Below are 18,844 nucleotides of genomic sequence, written 5' to 3'. Positions count from 1 at the left end.
TTTATCTTATTGTAAAGCCTCACTCTCTGTAAAAAATATTTATTTTCTTATATTCTTATTACCTGCTAAGAGTACTAATTTAGACTCTTTCTGTCAGGTTAGGCCCAGATTGTCATCAGTCGTGTCCAGATAGGACCTACAGTGACGATACCAACATGGCGTGTGCTCCATGTCCAGATGAACACTGTGCAGTCTGCGACCAGTCCCAGTGCTACTGGTGTGATGAGGAATTCTTCGTCTTTGGTAACTGCTGAACCACTTTAAAAATAAACCTGCAGAGATAAAGTGTTTATGGTTGTTGTTGTTGGAGTAATTTTTTTTTTTTTTTTAAAAAGCCTAACTTAGTAGGATCAGAAACAGAAAGTGTCATTTCCTGTGAGTTTAGATGGGGAGTGTGTGAAACACTGTGAGGAAGGATACTTTGTGGATGAGGAGGCTCAGGAGTGCGAGCCCTGCCACCGCAGCTGTCATACCTGTGGAGGGCCGCAGTATGACGACTGTGACACCTGCAAAGACGGGTTTGTGCTGAACAACGGGGAATGTCAAGAAGACGAACGCCTTGCTGCTTGTCCTGAAAATCACTTCAAGAACAGTATGACTTTTGTTGTTGATGTGTTGTTGATGTACTGAAATGTTTTTTTTGCGTATGAGTTGCAGTAAACTGCAGTCCTTTTATTCCAGGTCAGGAGCAATGTGAACAGTGTCACTCGTCCTGTAAGACTTGCTTTGCTGCAGGGATGGAGGACTGCAGCAGCTGCCACTCAGGTACCGCCTGTAAAAACAGAAAATGTTAAGCTTTACATTTGATACATTAGAACATGTTTTTTCTTTGTCTCCTGTAGGGTATTTTATGACTTCTCGGCAGACTTGTTTGTCTCATTGTCCAACCGGTACATTTGCCAACAAGACATCTGGCCAGTGTAAAGACTGTGTGGAGGGGTGTATAGTGTGTCACAACAGCCAAGTTTGCCAGCAGTGTCGCAGCGGACTTTATCTTCAAGATGGGGCTTGTGTGGTTGAGTGTCAGAGGTGCTGTTCTTATTGGCTCATTACTTGATTTATTCTCATATAAACAGCACGCAAAGGCACTTAAGCCTCTTTCTGGCTCCTTTTTTAAGAGGGTTTCCTGAGGGTGATGGATGTCAGCCGTGTGCCCCGGCGTGCAGCTCCTGCATAAAGAGTCCCACCCACTGTTTGAGCTGTGAGAAGCACTTGTTATTGCTGGACCACTCCTGCATTTCTCACTGCCCAGAGGGATATTATGACAACAGCACAGAATGTCACCCGTGCCCAGCTCACTGCAGCGAGTGCAATCAGGATGGTTTGTGTAAAAGTAAGTGCACTTCAAAAATAATAGGTTCCAAGTTTCAAATGTATTTTATTGCTAAAAATAAAAAAAAGACATTTGAACTAATTCAGAAAAATCTACAAAAATAGATAATTCCATTCTCAGTTCAGTTCAATTAAATTCTGTTTTATTTATATAGCTTAATATCACAATACAATTGTCTCAATAGGCTTCACGCCACCAACTGTACAAAAACATAGTCAGTCATAAACCATAAACAATAGCTGGTTGCTAAACTAAACAAAACAGGCTAAACTGAACTGGGCATCCCTGCTCTTAGACCCTCCTTCTCAGTAAAGAAAAACGAAAAATAAAAAAAAGAAACCTCAGGGATTTTCACATGAAGGAAGGATCCTCTCCCAGGATGGACAGGTGATTTACCAGGACTGTTTAAGAAGAAATGGCTTATCCAACTCTACAACTACATGTTTGAATAGTGTAGGAGATGGGCTTCATCCAGATGGAACTTGAGACAGCTGGGGTTGCGAGACGAGCCAGAGGCGAGGTCCACTGCCAAAAACAGGAGCACAGACGAGCCACCTGGAATCTGGAATCTGGAATCTCTCCTGCTCCGAGACCCTAGATGAGCAGAGGCGAGGTCCACAGTTAAGATCAGGAGCACAGATGAGCCACCTCTCCTGCTGCGAGACGAGCCAGAGGCGAGGTCCACGGTTAAGGTCAGGAGCACAAACGAGCCACCTCTCCTGTTAGGAGACGAGCCAAACTCGAAGGTCCACGGTTAAAATCAGGAGCACAGACGAGCCACCTCTCCTGCTCCGAGATGCGAGACGAGCCAGAGTCGAGGTCCACGGCTAAGATCAGGAGCACAGACTAGCCACCTCTCCTGTTCCGAGACGAGCCAGAGTCGAGGTCCACGGTTAAGATCAGGAGCACAGATGAGCCACCTCTCCTGCTCCAGGTTGCGAGACGAGCCATAGTCGAGGTCCACGGCTAAGATCAGTAGCATAGACAAGCCACCTCTCCTGCTCCGTGATGTGAGACGAGCCAGAGTCGAGGTCCACGGCTAAGATCAGGAGCACAGACGAACCACCTCTCCTGCTCCGAGATGCGAGACGAGCCAGAGGTGAGGTCCACTCCCAAGAACAGGAGCACAGACGAGCCACCTGGAATTTGGAATCTCTCCCGCTCCCCCGCAGGAGAGTGGAGAAGAGGGACAACACATGAATCGCACTGCACCAAACAGATGCATGGAGAACTAAATGAAAAATAAATGATGAAGAATAGAGGGAATGAAAATAGAGGACAGAACCCAGTGCACCATACTATCCCCAGCTTCTAGCAGCATGCTAGGAACTAATTGTTATTGAAATTTAATTCAAATTTCATTAAAATATCAGTGATGTCTAGTTAAAAAACACCAATGAATCAATCAAACTGTTACTACAATAATAAACATTAATAAAAGAAGGGCTCATTTTTAATTCTTAAAAAAGAATTTGATTAAAACGTTAAAGAGAGGCTTCTAATTTCCCTTGATGTTTGCTTCTGGGCTTCTGCTGGTATTGTCTTCTCAACGTTTTTGCTCCACATGAAAAGAACTGGACCAGGAAGTGCTGCCTGACATGTCATGCAAAGGTTACTTCTAAACAAAAGCAAAAGATAAAGACATAAAGACTGTCAATAACTATGTTTTTTACTGTAACTTAAAAAGTCTAAAATAAGAACTAAAGATGCATAAAGATAAAAGCATGGTTTTGTGAAAACATGTCTCCATTAAAATGAGCCGTGGAGCTTTAGCAATGAATTATCAAAGACTGCTTTATTTTAGTTTGGGTTTATGATTCTCTTCCGATGTCTAATTATTTAATATTTAAGCTTTTTTTTGTCTCCTCCAGCCTGTGCACATTACTTTTTCCTCCATGAGGGAGAATGTGTGGACGATTGTCCTGCAGGGTATTTTTCCTCTGAGAACGAGTGTGTGGGTTGTCATGTGGACTGTGCTTCCTGCGATGGACCGAGCTTTGATGACTGTAGCGTGTGTAGGAACCCGAAGGCTGTCCTTCACCACGGGGAATGTCTTCCCAAGTGTCCAGACAGATTTTACTATGACAAGACGACAAACGAATGCAAAGGTAATAGGGGTTAAAAATGATTCAAATTTCTTTTACTTCCAGTCGATTTTCTAACAGTTTGTTGTGTTTCCACAGATTGCGACAAGTCTTGTCTGACCTGCTCAGGCCATGAACCGTCAGACTGCCTCAGTTGCAGTGCCAAAAAACACAAAGATGCCAGCGGACACTGCGTGTGGGACAGTCAGTGTTCTCCCGGCTCATACCTGGACCAGAATGGAGAGTGCCGACAGTGCCACGCTCTCTGCCAAAACTGTTCTGGCCCCAACAGAGACCACTGTCTCAGCTGCAAGCCACCACATCTCCTACTGAGTGAGTCCGAGTGACGTTGACTGTATACATTCAAGCTGCTAAATGACATCTTTACTCTATGCCGTGTCTCCCAGACAGCACCTGTGTGAAATCCTGCCCTCTGGGTTACTACGCTGAGAAAAACTCTGAGCTTTCTTGTGGGCTTTGTCACTTTGGCTGTGAGTCTTGTGTTGGCCGTCACAGTCAGCAATGTGTCACCTGCAAAACTGGGTTTTTTAAGCACGCCAGGAGCTGCGTCGAAACCTGCCCTCAGAGGTAACGTTACCCACTTCACAATACCTTCAAAGTATATCATGCCAACCAACTTTCGTTATTTCTCGTCCTCAGTCATTTTAAAAATATGAACACCATGACTTGCCAGCAGTGTGATCCCTCCTGCAGCCAGTGTTCAGGTCCTGGAAACCAAAACTGCCTGAAGTGCAGGAAGGGCTTTGTTTACCTGAGAAAGGAGGGACGATGTCTTCAGAGCTGCCCTGAAGGCTACCATGTTGACAGACAATCCATCTGCCAAAAGTGTCACCCAACTTGCAAAACCTGTGACCGTAAATGAAGCTTCTCGTTTCATTCTTAAGTGAAGTGTGCAACAAACATTAAATGTGCCTTTTTAAAGTTTAGCATCCATATGGATGAAATTGCTACTTATTCGTTCCACTTCCATAGTTAAATAAAAATAAGGATAAAGTTCTAAATGGCAAATCTATTGTAGTTTTTCACATGCTGCTAAATCTAAAGCCAACAGAGGGCGCTGCAGCCCTCTCAGAACTATTTTTTTGCTTAGGGTTGTGAGTTTAATGAACAATCCTGAAGTGGTTCATATACATTGAAGGTTGTCATCTTTAGAAAATCAGTCACAGTTTTTCATATATAAACTCTGAAGGATTTGTAAAAAGGCAAGATGACATAAGAGTAATGCTGGATTATGTTTGTTATGTTTGTCAGTTAACCCTTTAACACTGGAGCTCCAGTGTTTAAGTTTTTTGATTTACAGTAACTTTTCAAGCATTAACACGTAATTCCATCAGATTGTGACTTTTCTCCTTCACAATCTGCTGGAATTACGTTGCTCGTGTTAACGGTTGAAAAGTTACAAGATGTTAAAGATTTTATCTTTAAGCATCACCGATGACGCCTCAGGGGTTAAAGGGTTAAAAAGAAGTCTACTCTTTGGATTCAAGGTGAAGGAGGCGTGGCCTGTCTCTCCTGTTATGACGGCTTCACATTCCTGAGTGGCATCTGTGAAAACCCGTGTTTCCTCGGCTTTTATCCAGACCCAAAGGTGATTTTAGTTTACTTTCACACTTTCATTATAGCCACTCTTGGAGTTTGTGTTTCTGCTATTATACTAATTATGATTGGCTAAATTATGTTGTTAGTCATTGTAAACCTTAGGCAACAACCTGTGTCTACTTGAGCTTTAAGGGCCAAACTTGATGAACAGATTTTTTTCATTTACTGCAATTATAAGGGTTCAAATGGGTGGTCCTCACACATTTTCACCTCATCAAATCTAGTCAGTTTTGACACCCCTGAACTAAATGAAAAATTCCAATCTAACACTCTCGTTTTTCCTTTTTTTGGTGGTGATGTAGCTCCAGGATTCCAAAAATGAGAAAGCAAAGTGCAAAGCTTGTGACCCGTCCTGTGAGGCGTGTCGAGGGCCCAGCATGTGGGACTGTACTGTGTGTTCTGCAGCCCACATGATGGCTGAAGACGGCCGGTGCTTGAGATGCTGCGGACACGACACCCTCCGCAGCGACGAACCTTTACCCAGAGAATGCTGCGACTGCAAAGCCTCTCAGAGTAAAGATCCAGGCTAAGCTTTTGCTGATTTTATTACCGACTTTATTGACAGAACTCACAAATCCGAAATTAAATAAAAAGACAGCTGCACCAACAGAGGGATTAAAAAAAATCTTATATTGTAAAGCTATTTAATCAGTTAATTTAAAGTTACATTCAAACTTTATAAATACAACCTTTGACTTTCATGCTTTGTTTGGTCAGGTTTATTCATTCAACCTGTAAAAATAAGACTTGTATTTTCTTTGTAAATTATACTGTCTGTACTCCGGTTATCTGCAATAACCACAAGAAAAGGAATTAGTTTTCGCAGAAGTCAGGGTCATTGTCTTTAAATCTATAGACTTTGCTGACTAGTTTACAACTGACTCAAGTACAAACAGCCAATTGCTGATCACTAAGTTGGGCGATAACCTAAATCCCAAATCTAGAAAGGCATGTGGGTTTTGTGTAATCATTTTTTGTAAATTGTGTAGTTTCCATCTGGTAGAAGTCAATTTTATCTTGAAAATTCTTGTGTTGAAGTCGCTTTTCAAATCTCACTTCCTTTGAAAACCCAGAAATAACGTTAAAAGTAGAGTTATCGATTCTGCTGAACATTTCAAGTCTCAAACATGTTAAACTGGTCCGTCATATTAGATCTGCATGGACGTTAACATCATATACTGTGAGGTTTTACTCACGCATGAACAGCTGTCCAAAGGATTTTCCAGATAAATCAAGGTTGCTCTTATCAGTGTCTAGCTGTGCAAACACACTCCTATCTAAAAAGTCACAGATGGAGTGAGTGTGTTTAATGATTAAAATTCAAAGTGTGTTTAAGGTATTACAGGATTTCTATCTGTAATTTTACCTCTTTATATCATTTGTTTACTCTTTTCTGAAACATTTCTGCTGAACTTAAAGGTGTGTCACGACAGCTTTTCTTCCACCCTTTACAAGGAAAGTTGTGAAATGTTGCAAATCTATGTAATTCTGTTGAACAGTAAATGTCTTAACACACTGCCAGCGTTATAACTGACAGTTTGTCTTCAGAAGAAACAAACTCTTTTCAAGTCTAGACACAGCTTCAAAATTAATTTTTAACATAGGAACTAAAAAGTGAACATATATGTACCTTCATGCAAATATTGATTTATAAGAGATTCTATGTGGTTGAAGAAATTGTCAATCTTTGTTGTTAATGTGTTTTGAAAAATATGTTCATGGTTCCAAAGAAATTTCCTAATGAAAAACAAATAGTTTGTTCTACTTCAGCATATTCATGTCACTTTAAGTTAATTTGAGAAAACCACATTATTTAGCACATATGAAGGAGTTAATTTAGAAAGTGAGAAAAAAAACCCCTAATTGTTCTTGTTTGCTCAAGAATGACACATCGTAAATGTCACTAAAGGAAATGAATCAACTGATTTATTTGAAATGTGAATTCCTTAAAGCAAATGTCACCTGTTGAACAGGGTTGTACCCCAGCCAAACAAAGAGAACATACTTGTAATGTTAGTAATTTCTCACAAAGAGAAGACTTAGCTCAATAGAAAGTGATTATAGTAAGGGCTTGTCAAATTTAAACAAAAAAAAAAACCTCAGGTCATCATCTGTCATCTCTTATAGAGTAGAAGCAATTGAACATAAACTAAAGGAAACTACTTCTTATCAGGTTTTTCTTTAATAGTTTTTGGAGTCACTTGATTCACTTTGAATTCAGGAAGCAAAAAAAAAAATCTATGACAAGTGTATAGTTTTAACCTATTTTTTCTGTAGTTTTAAAACACCATAAAGACACCATAAAAAATACTTTATGGTATTTTTGTGTAATACTTTCTGAAAATCAGCTAATCCATATCTTCATTTAGAGTTGATTAATTTAGCAAGATTATGGTCTTCTTATTTTACCTGACAGCAGACTGCTTATCAAATCTTTTAGCTTCTTCTTCTTTCTTTTTTAGAAAGTAACTGTAAAGTAAAGCCCTGTGTGGCGTTGTACGGCCCGAAGATGCTAGCCGCCCTCGTCCTTGGCGCCCACCTTTGACCTGACATCACTTGCTAAGCAACCGCCACGCGCCCCTGTCCTCATTTCCTACAGAAAAATATCACCGATACCCATCCTCTGTCAGAATGTCAAAACTGCTGGCTGCATGTGTGTGAAATTTTGAGAAAATCACTCAAACAAAAGTTTCCTTTTCCCATATTGCAGGAAAATGTGAGAATAGTATAAGCTAAAATGTTACAAATGGGTTATACCATAATAATTTCAAAACTCCATTTAGATATCCCTATGGATGTCTTCTTAAAGAAAGAGTTGAGAAGTTTAAAGATTTCAAACCACCCTTGCTCTTCAGGGTAAATTCAGGCACACTAGTAAATGATGCGACTGTCACCTCAGTGTATTCAGGTCATTGATTTTAGTTTCCTAACGACGTGTTTTTCGTTCTTTCCAGTGGAATGCATCCTGAGCGTCAACTTTGTGATGGTAGCCGATGATTCCGAAAGCACTGCCAAACAAGTTGTCACGGTTTGCATTTTTGTCATCCTCCTTTTGGGGGGAGCGCTCTTCCTTTTCCTCAGCGCTCGATCAAAAATGGCCACCATGCCTAAAACTAAAGCTGGAGGCTATGAGAGAGTGGACACCAATGGAGGACAGACACCCCAACCCACCACTTCTTCACTTAAGGACTACAACGACAAAATCGCTCAACTTCAGGACGGGGACGAGGAAGATGACGACGAGGACATTGTGTACATGACAAAAGACGGAACAGTGTATCGGAAGTTTAAGTATGGCTTACTGGATGAGGAGGACAATGATCTTGAATATGATGATGAAAGTTACACTCTCACCTAAAACAGAATATCAAAAATAGTTAATCTTTACAGTTTTTTTTAAAAACTTTCATATATTACTGGTATTTTTTTGGTAAAACAAATTTTGTGTTATAAAATCCTAAAATACCGATCAGAACTTTTTAATTTGCATTCTCTCAGGCTTTTTTTTACGGTTTTCAAATAAACCTATAAATATAAAATGTTCATTTTTTTATATATACTTAATTATGTAAAAACTAAAACTTAATCCTTGAGATTATGGATGTTTTGTCTTTACATTTTTTTAATTTATAGCTCTTCAAAAGCAATACTTACCTATTTCTGTAGTTATTTAACACTGTGAGTCTCAGGGAGGAATCTATTTGTTATTAAGTGTAATAGAATAGTCAGTCAAACACTGGTATTAAATAAAATCACAAGTGGTTTGATTTAAATCAACAAATGTTAGTTATAAGATCAACAAGAGGACTTTTTAATCACCTCAAGCATAACATTTTGATTTAACTTTTAAAGTTTTTCATAGTATAAGATTGTTTTTGTGCTTTTAAAGGTTAATTAATTTTAGTAAAATTTTTTGGCTGCAAATTCATTGAAGACTCTTATGAAATGTAGATTCAAGAATAAATTAACTATAAAGAATATTAGTGTCTTTAACCAAAAAACATTGGAAGTTATTGAGTTTTCTTTGTATGTTTTATGATTTCATTTTGTTTTAATGTTCAATGTTGATTTCCTGATTTAAAAATGTGAAATGATTGTTTCAACATTAATGTCAAACTTTTTTGTCTTTTATGTCCAACTTCCTTTTTTTAAGTTTCATTTACCAATAAAAAGGGAGCGGCAGGAAATACAGAATTTTGCAGCGGTCAGGGTTGAATAGTCTTCATTTCAACTGAATTAAACACTCGTATGACCAGCTCGGGCTGTTCTACTGGAGTCACAGACACAATCAGATTGGTGGATTATCTTGGAGATACCAAGAAACAACACAGCAATAACAAAACAAAATTAATCTTTTTGCAGTGATTCACTGTAGATTTAAAGTTAGAATGCGAGACAAGCAATACTTAAATCTCGCAAAATTAACTTTCCAAAGCTTGTATATGTTTAAAAATGTTGAAGCTATATATAGTTGCACTATTTTAAAACATGGCAGAATCTGAGAAAAACTAATTTTGTCTTGTTTTTCCTTCAAAATAAACGTTTCATGGCATCTTAAAGAAATAGAATTAACAGGAGGTTGATTGAAATTTTATTACATAAAATTGTGTAAACTGGTTGATGGGAAGTTTTCAGTAAAGCAAACATATGAAACCAAAACAGTCATCTGATACAGTCAAGATTTAAATCCTAAAATCTATAACATGTTTGACAAAGCAACAAACTGCTTCAGCTTTAACCAAAGAATTAACAAAAGTTTAGTGCTTCATGTAGGAGAACCATAAAAACTCCATGGTTATTTGTGAAAAGGTCACATCTTCTGCTGCATGAACAGTTTACAGAAATGAATCCAAAGTTTAAACACTTTGTACACAGATATTTCATCAAAGACTGTTTTGACAGAGGCTTTATTATTTGTCAATTAATGTAACTTTATTGTATGATTTCAGACTGACATACCAACAGGCTTCAAATCTATCATTGCTTCTTAATACAATTAAAGTTGCCTGAATATTCTGGCTTTTATCCAGTCGTTTACATCCTATCAGCTAAACATGATAAGTCACCAAGGTAGGTTTGTTTCAAATGCTTCCTGACAGCATAAAAAGGCTGATTGAGAATCCACTTCATACCTGACTCTACTGAACTCACCGTTTTCTGCCACAAAGTTTCATTAAATCCTGACGATGGGTTTTAGTGAGAAGTCTGCTTCTACCCCCATGCCTGCATAGGGATTTGCTGTGTACTTCAGCAGGGAAAATGGAAAAAAAGTGTACTATTAGTTGCAAAGAGAGGGCATTTTCCTTTCACGATTAAATATCTTGAAACTATAAGTGTTGCTGCCTCTTTTAATATGTAAGATCTGAAAAAAATACCTGCATCTGAACCTGCTTTACAGCATCTTCAGAGGCACCTTTCGGAGAAAAGCCAGAGCTTAATGCATCAAGAAAAAGAATGAAACCGGTTTAAAAAAGTAAAAGTAAAATGACTGATGTGAGCTATGATAGAACTTCAGTGCACAAAGATTTTGCACACGGCTTTAAAGCTCCATTCCCAGCTCTGTTCTACTATAGCAGAGTGGTAATGATTTAATAAATAAGCACTTAAAGGGATATCTATGTAAAAGGAACAAAACAAAAATATATTTTCAGTTTCTCAAAAAAAAAAAAAAAACTAAAAGAGTAAACTCAGTAGCTTTGAGTTTCATCTGGATCCTCTGAATGAACAAAATCAAACTGTCATTGATGTTTTTAAAGAAAAAAGAAAGGATTTTAAACCTAAAATAGAGCCCATGACATTCATAGAAGAAGTCAGACGTGTCCACACATAGTGTTAGTGGCTGTCAGGAACAGTTTCTTATGAGAAGCTGAACATATTTTGGATTAAAAAAAGAATCCCAGCAGGATTTGGTCTGCTTTTGTGGTTGTACAGCCATAACAGCAGCTGACAGCCTTCAGAACAAGGCTGCATTAAATGCAACATTTGTATGAGAACACATGCAATGTGCGGCTCTCACAGCCAGCTGTCAGTGACCGTTTGCTATGGTTTCCGACGTTGATGGGGTGGTGGAGGAGACTGGAGATGAACTGGCGGCACTGATGAAGAAGTTGTCTTCTTTGAGTTTGCGATGCTCTGGAAGCTCAAGCTTTAATTTGGCTTCTTCAATGTCATTATTGATTGCCACAATGAGAGCCTCTGTTAGGATAGGTAAGAAAAAGTGAAGAACAGTCAGTAAGGGTCAAGTTTTAGAACATTGAGAATTATAAAAGACATAGAAAACACACCAAGTGAGTCAAAAGTCCTCTCTGGACGGATGTAGCCAACCATGACGACACTGAGAATCTGCCCATAAAAGTCTTCTTTGAATTTGTGAATCACATGAGTCTCCTGTAAAGAGAAGAGTTTCAATCAAAAACCAAAAGGAGAACAGTAGCATAAAATTGACTTCCCTTTTTAATATTATGTGGAAACACATCCCTTTTTATGCAATTAGAGAATCAGCAGACTTGAACCACAATTAAATAGCTTTGAGCTGTTTCGATGGTGTCGCTTTTTCACAGGACCCAAGATATTATTGGTTTTGCTTAAAAATAAATTTAAAAAAGTTACATTTCTCTTTAATGAGCTTCCAAATGTCAAGACTAATTTTCTCAGATGAAAATCTGTTTTATTAAATGCACATCATCTGCAGGAGAGTTGTCCTGAACACACAGTTGAGTTTCCGTAGCACCAGTTTAACTTTAATAAATGACAATGAACAAACACATAAAAAAATCATTCTTTAATAAGAATCATTTATTAAAAGTTGAGAATCGTTTATTTTTTGTTTTCAATTTGACTAGGTAAAACAAAAAATAAACTGTAATTTGGTTTTTAGCAAAAAAGTCTAAGACAGGATCAGTTTAAAAGTTTGATAAATGTAGAAATGTACATATGAGGTCACCAACAATTTCTCAGAATCATAGACGGTCAGAAAATTCTGCTTGTTTTGTACTTACCATAGATTTCTTTGTATTTTTGTAGTAGGGGTTCCAGCCAATGCTCATCACCATTTTGTAAACATCTCCATTCCCAACACAGGCCCAGCCATAATAGATCCCGGTGCTGATATCTGCTGGAAGGTTCTCCACCACAGAGTCCGGAAAGTTAGCTGTGGAACAAACATGACACGAATTAAGAAAAAATGATCTTACCAAGTAGTTGGGATGAAATGATTAATTGATTTAGCTTATTCTACACAAATTAGCTTTAATTAAAAAAAACCCTCAACATTTAAATCTACAGTATATGTGTAAGGGCGACTATCAAACAATAAGATGTACGTTTTAATAAAATAAAATAAAAACACAATGACACTAGGCTTTCATTAAAACACATTAAGTTTAATATACTGATTTTCTTTATTTGTTTTAAAATATCCAAAGGACAGAAAGTTAGAAAAACCTGATTTGGTATTTTGACTTTTAGTGACTTTAATTAGATTCTAAAATTTTATTGGATTAAAAGATTTCTTAAGAATCCAAAATCTGAACATCTTCCCATATCATCTCTTTGGTAAACTGGACGGTCTGAATTTCTTGCTGAAATGTCCGTTTTCTGTTGAGAAGCTTCCTGTCAAATTAGCTTATTTTCATCAACAAGTTATATTAAGTTGGATTGTTTTATTCAAACACAACTTCTCTTCTCACAATTGTATTTTATGGAACAACTCTCACATTTTACACAAAAACAAAGCTTTATATTATAACTTTATATTTTATAGTAATATAATTGGTTTGTTACAATCATGAACCAGTTACTGGATGATAAAGAAGAATGGTACAGATAATTTCTTAAGTAAATACAACTTCAAAAAGAATTTGACCTGGTTATAAGATCAAATCTACAAAATTTGGAGACTTAAATTTGTTTCAAAATATTATTTCAATTGGGAGGATTAGCCTTGTTAATAGGAAATGTGCAAATAGGTTTATCAGAAGTCAGGTTGATAACTATTCTGTAACTTCATGTCAAATTAGAAGGTCAAAAAGTCAGTGGAACTAAATCTACTTATTGTCCTATAAATAGACTATTAACAATAGAATAAAATAATGTATTTTCAAATTTAGATATTACCCTTAAAATATTAAATTTGCCATTTTCCCCTGATGAATGTGTAAATAACTCTTTCTGTCGGGCAGATTTGAACATCTGTTTGTCGGCTGATCTGTAGTCTGTGTTTTGGTGTGACATGCAGACAAAATGTTGCTTTATTTACAATTAAAATACTGTTCAACTTCACTTCCAATGAAACATATGCAAAACATACATATTTGCAAGATATTGCATAAGAAAATGGCAGACTAAAGCCCATTTACAAAACAATGATAAAGACACAAATTTAAAAATATTTATTGCCCTCCTTAGAATATATATATAATCACAAATTATCCAAAACAATCAGACTCCTTTTAAAATGATCTCTAATTAGCAGACCCCTATTTTAAATCTTAAAGTTATTTTAATTCTCTCTTTTTTTGTTTAATTTCATGGTATTGTTTTATGTTGGTTTGACTATATGGTATGAAGGTATTGTTTTGTTTTGTACTTCAAGATATATGTATATTAAAATGTGTTTATTATATTGTATTTTGAAATATTTGTGGAAATGAAAAAAATAGCACGACATCAAATTTACAAACTAAGAAACTCTCAATATTTATCATGTTACGTTGATTTCCGAAAATACTTTAGTGGTAAACCCGATCTGAAAGCACTTGACGTATCTGCGTAAAAACAGGTAAACCGCTAAGTAGCTATAAACTCCATGACACCGATCTATTAACTCACCCGTGGGGATGCCAAGTTCTTTGCTTCCCCTTCCAAATCCTCGAACGACCGCTCCTCGGCAGAAATACGGCAGACTCTTCATGGTGTATCCCCTAAAAAACAGCTGGCTTCGATGGAAGCTACAGAATGACCTCGAACGCCACAATGACGTCGAACTTCTTAAATGGCGATGTTAAATAACCAGCTGGTAAATTAAAGCCCTATCATATAACAACCTGATTTTTGATTTTGTATTCGTCTGGTTTCACTGTCTATTTAGCTTGTGTACACGGTTTAAAGAGGAACCAGGGCAAGGATGACAAAAGTTCACGGGCTACGCTAGCTATGCTAACTAAACTAGCTAGCGAGATAAATACCGCTCGCGGATGACGGAGATCCAGGAGATGCGTTAAAAATGTACGAATAAAACTGCGTTCACGATTTTCAAGTATTCACTGTAAATTCGAGTCTAAACCTGAAGTTTTTTTTAAAAGCCGGTAACGTTACATGTGTAGAACCATGACACTAAGCGTCGGCACTGATGTCATTGACCGTGTGACCAACCCGGAAGTCATGTGTTGCCTTCAGGTGTTCGCAGAAAGGGTAGTACATATGACAAACTTTTATTTTGAAGGTAGAGAAAATGCAGAAATGCACAGGAAGAAGCAGAACTTTCTTGATGGAAAAGCACTTTTAGGAAAGTATGGTACTTTATCAGATATATAATATTTATTCATGGTAACTTTGCTAAACTTCAATTTCACATTTATTTTTTTATTAAACATTGTAAAACAAAATTATTAAAAGTAAGCTTTATGTGTTTTTAAAAATAACCAATGGAGTAATTTTCTTATTAACTTATTAAAATATGATTAAGCATAAATGGCTTTACCTAAGGTGTGACCTTTTATTTAGTCTTTTGTAAACAGAGGTTGCTCAAAGATGGCGTTTTCCCTAAATCCTCATGACCCCATGTTCACAGTTTACCTTGTTGATAACAAATAGGATAAGCTCCAGAAGTTTCCTGTGATCTTAAGTAAAATTACTTAGGCGGGGAATAAGTTAATGATTTATTTTAAACAGCTGAAAAAAATATTTGATTTAAAAAGAAAAAGTTAAACATTTGAAAAGCAATAAAAACTATGATAACATTTTAAGTAAATCTGAAGCCTTGCTTCATATTGGGTCATATTTAAACTAATAATTAGCTAGGTCTGGAGGCTTTCAACAACTTCTAAATAAGATAGTTATAGCTAAAAGAATTATCTACAAAGTAACTTTCTTCTGTTTCTAGATTTTTGTTTTATTTATTTATATTTTAGATTAAATTTTATTTCATTTAGGAAAAATACATATAATCGAAATAATACGAAATAAACAAAAAACAGTTAACAAATGAAAAGGAGCAGAAAGAAGAAAACTTATATCATCTGCCCCTATTGCTAAATCAACAAAATTAAATCAAATCTGTCAATCAAGGAAATTGAAAATTATCTTTTACCGAACATTTTTAATAACATTAACTAGATTTGTTCCATCTGCAAATAGTATAAATTTTAATAATTTGGATGTGCTGGTAATGTCATTTATGTAAAGGATAAATAATTTTGGACCCAAGACTGAACCTTGAGGTACCCCACACGTTATGTTGCACAAACACAATTTCAAGTAATTTATTTGTACATACTCTCATACCTCTCATCCACGTCACTAGAAATCCATTAAAGAGCCAATCCTTTAAAGCCATAAAAACTAAGTTTACTTAAAAGAATTTTATGGTCAATCGTGTCAAACCCTTTTTTGAGATCAATGAAGATGGTAACTAAATTTGATTTTTTTGTCAATTGCTGTGACAATTTCTTTTGTTAGCTGCATTAACGCCATAGTTGTTGTCTTCTTAGCTCTAAAACCATATTGACTATTGTCCAGTAAGTTTTCTTTTTCAAGGAATTTCTCCTGTCTGGTGACAAATACTTTTTCTAGGATTTTTGAGAACTGAGAGTAAAGATATTGGTCTGTAGTTGTTAAAATATGCTTGTTTCCACTTTTGTAGAGTGGAATTACCTTTGCGATTTTCATTCTATCAGGGTAGATTCCTGTTTGAAATGATAAATTACATATAAGTGAATGGATGACTGATGTCTTCTATTATATTCTTAATCATGTCCAAGTTGTCACCGTCTGTAGATCTTGTGTTACTGCAATTCTTCCCAGTATTAATTATTTATTCAATAGACTCGAAGGGCTATAAAAATATGTTGTTTCTATTTTCTTTAATATTTTCGCATATTTTTTATCTGCTGAAATCTTGTTTGCTAGATTTGGTCCTACAATAACAAAAAACTTATTAAACTCTTCTGCTATTTTCTTTATTTCATAATTATAATAATTATATAACAATTAGGGAAGGATGGTTCTATTTTTAATCCCCTTGGACCATGCTTTTTATTATACCACATGTTGCTTTCATATTATTTCTATTTAAATCTAGCAGTTTGCTGTAGTTGTCTTTTTTATTTCTTAATATGGAGACCAGTTTTTTTATATGTTTTTTTTTTTTTTTTTACTTTTTTCAGAATTTTGTGTCCTTAGTTTTATAAATATTTTGTACAAATGATTTTTTTGTCTTGCAGGCATTGTGTAGGCCTTTTGTCATCCATTGTTTATTGCTGGCCTTCTTTATTATTTGTCTATTTAATTTACAGTTTCGAGTTTCTACATTTGCACTTTTTAGCTAAAGCTAAACCTTCCGAGTTGCAATGAACTTAAAACACTGATCCACACCCTGATTAAGTCTCTGTTAGATTATTGTGATTCTCTGTAATTTGGTGTGACCAAACAATCGTCTATCCACCTCCAAGTAGTTTAGAATGCAGCAGCACGACTGTTAACTTGAACATCCAGTCGAGTACACATCACTCCATCCCTCAGTTCACTTCATTTGACGAATGTTGATGCAGATAAACATCAAACCATTCAGCTCCAAACTCAACTTAATCAACTTGAAAGCAAAAGCACAAGTGAATATTTTTTACATGACTGAATTACTTTAATGCCCCACTGTAAGTACTTCAATATGTAGTCCCATACACATTCTTGATTGCATCTGAAATCTTTATTTGTAGATTTAATTTAGATAATTTTCAAATGTCTATTTTGTGTTAAGCGTAAACATGTCTCCATAATTTGCCCAAAGCCTAAAATACCAGAATCTACAAGAATGTTAAGTGAGAAAAGTTTTAACATAAACATCTTAATCATGTAACGTTGTCAGTAAAACAGTATTACCTCTCCTCAGGATAGACATTTTTGTGTTTTGTGGTAAAAAGAAAAAAATAAACACCAAAGGAGTAATTCAAGAAAAACAGAAGACGTCTATAGGTTTTTCTTGATTTTTTTGTCAGAGGTTTAAAACAGGAAAAACATTAAATGTCAAAGTTGGAGCTTTTTCCATTTGACATGAAGGAAACACTGAAAAGGCATGTCAGGGTTTAGCTAAAAATAAATCAGCTATTGCTCAAGGTTAAAGGTTTTAAAGGGAAAAAACTACCAGTAGTTAGTGCGGTATGAAGAAAAGAGAAAACACAAGCTAGTCTTCATTGGGTTTATTTTTAAGACCATCCTAATTACAAACAAACGCAGGTAATTTGCTGTGGCTTAGTCAGAGTTTGTCATTTCAGTAAATGAGTGCAATCATTTTTTTATTGTTGGTTTGGAATTTTTTTTCTTCCTCAATCACAAATGTTTGTTCATTGAAAATCATATTTTGGTTAACTATATAATCTTTGCCTCATTTGGTTTGATGATCTGAAACAGTTGTGTGAGAAAAATATGAAGATGTTAAAAAAATGTACACTTCACTTTTAGTGTGCACGCCTACAAAATAAGAATTGCCAAACTAAACACAACTGAGCTCTCATTTATTCAGTGTTATTTATTATCTATATGCTGTTTTTAATGGAGATACAAGGTAATTTCCCCTTTTAGATAAAGTTCTGTTCTATTCTATTCTATTGTATTCTAAAATGACTCGAGAAAAAACAGGAAGACTGGACAAGGAAGTCATTTCAACAACATGTCAGAAATCTAAACAATCAAAAGACACTGACACAGATCAAAGACAAAGTCAATACGAAATCATAAAATAATAATTTCTCTCTGAAGAAATTTAAAAAGGAGGACTGGGAGAGCTGGATAATTAAACAGAAGCAGCATGTTTCTCAAAGGTGAAACCATAAGACATTTATTATTGTTGTTTATACAGTAAACGGTTGAAACCACAGACAAGATCACCAATTCACGTACTTCTCAGAGGACAGTACTATGCTTTTTTTTGTTTTTGTAAATAAAAACAAATGTGAATGATCATATTGTTCAAAACATTTCAATTATCAAAATGTCCAGAAGTGTTCTGCATCACTGCAGATTTTTACTTTTTCCTTGCTTGGAGGCTAAGATTTATTTACTTGGCCTTTCCGCATTTCTTATACCTGTATTTTGCAGCGTTATGCTAGAGTTTCTTTTTTTTTGTTTAACTTGTGTTGTCCAGCAGCTAAGCAAACAGATCAGATCTGAAGGTCTCTTGTGTTGGACAAATTTTAATGTTAAAATAGGGATTCATAAATCTTCTTGCGCATAAGGAGTATATTTGTATAAACCTCTTCTGTATTTAAGGGTAAACTGTATTTATATTAATTATGTTTGTATACTTTTTTGTTGAAGTGGAAAGAAAAAGAGAGAGACTGAGATGTTAGAAATGGGGAATAAAGGTACAAAAGAAAGTTGAGAAAAAGGTGTAAAGGAAGTTGGATGGTTTACGGGTTGGAGGAAGTAAGTTGCTGGAGGTTTATCATCATTACTGTCAAGTGTAGGTGTTAGTCAGAAGGGTGGGGCCTGTCCACAGATACTCAGACGTTACAAACAATGCTACCCGTTGGCTCCAAAAATGTTTTACACAAACGTGTTAACACATACATAATACAACTACAGCTCTCACACA

The 18,844-nt window shown here is 35.9% G+C and overlaps 3 protein-coding genes across 3 annotated transcripts in view; 2 read left to right on the top strand and 1 right to left on the bottom strand.

Annotated features, from left to right (window-relative positions):
- The window catches only part of pcsk5b (proprotein convertase subtilisin/kexin type 5b), a 65,362-nt gene extending 64,971 nt beyond the window's left edge, over positions 1 to 391 (top strand). The window contains exon 26 of the mRNA XM_036213534.1: positions 98 to 391. Within this exon, the coding sequence (XP_036069427.1) occupies positions 98 to 254 (157 nt within the window). The 3' untranslated portion in view covers positions 255 to 391. The remainder of the gene's footprint in view (positions 1 to 97) is intronic.
- LOC112148082 (proprotein convertase subtilisin/kexin type 5) lies at positions 292 to 9,466 on the top strand. Its single transcript, XM_036213466.1, has 12 exons — positions 292 to 309; positions 355 to 592; positions 682 to 765; positions 843 to 1,029; positions 1,119 to 1,333; positions 3,205 to 3,441; positions 3,517 to 3,750; positions 3,825 to 4,005; positions 4,078 to 4,292; positions 4,926 to 5,026; positions 5,340 to 5,550; positions 7,992 to 9,466. The coding sequence occupies exons 1-12, from the start codon at positions 292 to 294 to the stop codon at positions 8,393 to 8,395; spliced, it is 2,325 nt and encodes a 774-aa protein (XP_036069359.1). The 3' UTR covers positions 8,396 to 9,466.
- A 149-nt stretch (positions 9,467 to 9,615) lies between these two features.
- Positions 9,616 to 14,428, bottom strand: rfk (riboflavin kinase). Its single transcript, XM_024276226.2, has 4 exons — positions 13,867 to 14,428; positions 12,036 to 12,187; positions 11,322 to 11,424; positions 9,616 to 11,232 (listed from the first exon to the last, which is right to left on the bottom strand). The coding sequence occupies exons 1-4, from the start codon at positions 13,946 to 13,948 to the stop codon at positions 11,063 to 11,065; spliced, it is 507 nt and encodes a 168-aa protein (XP_024131994.1). The 5' UTR covers positions 13,949 to 14,428; the 3' UTR covers positions 9,616 to 11,062.
- Between the last annotated feature and the right edge of the window lie 4,416 nt (positions 14,429 to 18,844).

The sequence above is a fragment of the Oryzias melastigma genome, linkage group LG9, assembly GCF_002922805.2.
Source record: "Oryzias melastigma strain HK-1 linkage group LG9, ASM292280v2, whole genome shotgun sequence".
Classification (NCBI taxonomy): domain Eukaryota; kingdom Metazoa; phylum Chordata; class Actinopteri; order Beloniformes; family Adrianichthyidae; genus Oryzias; species Oryzias melastigma.
Note: the sequence above shows the minus strand (reverse complement) of the source record. Positions and strands in the feature narration are given on the sequence as shown.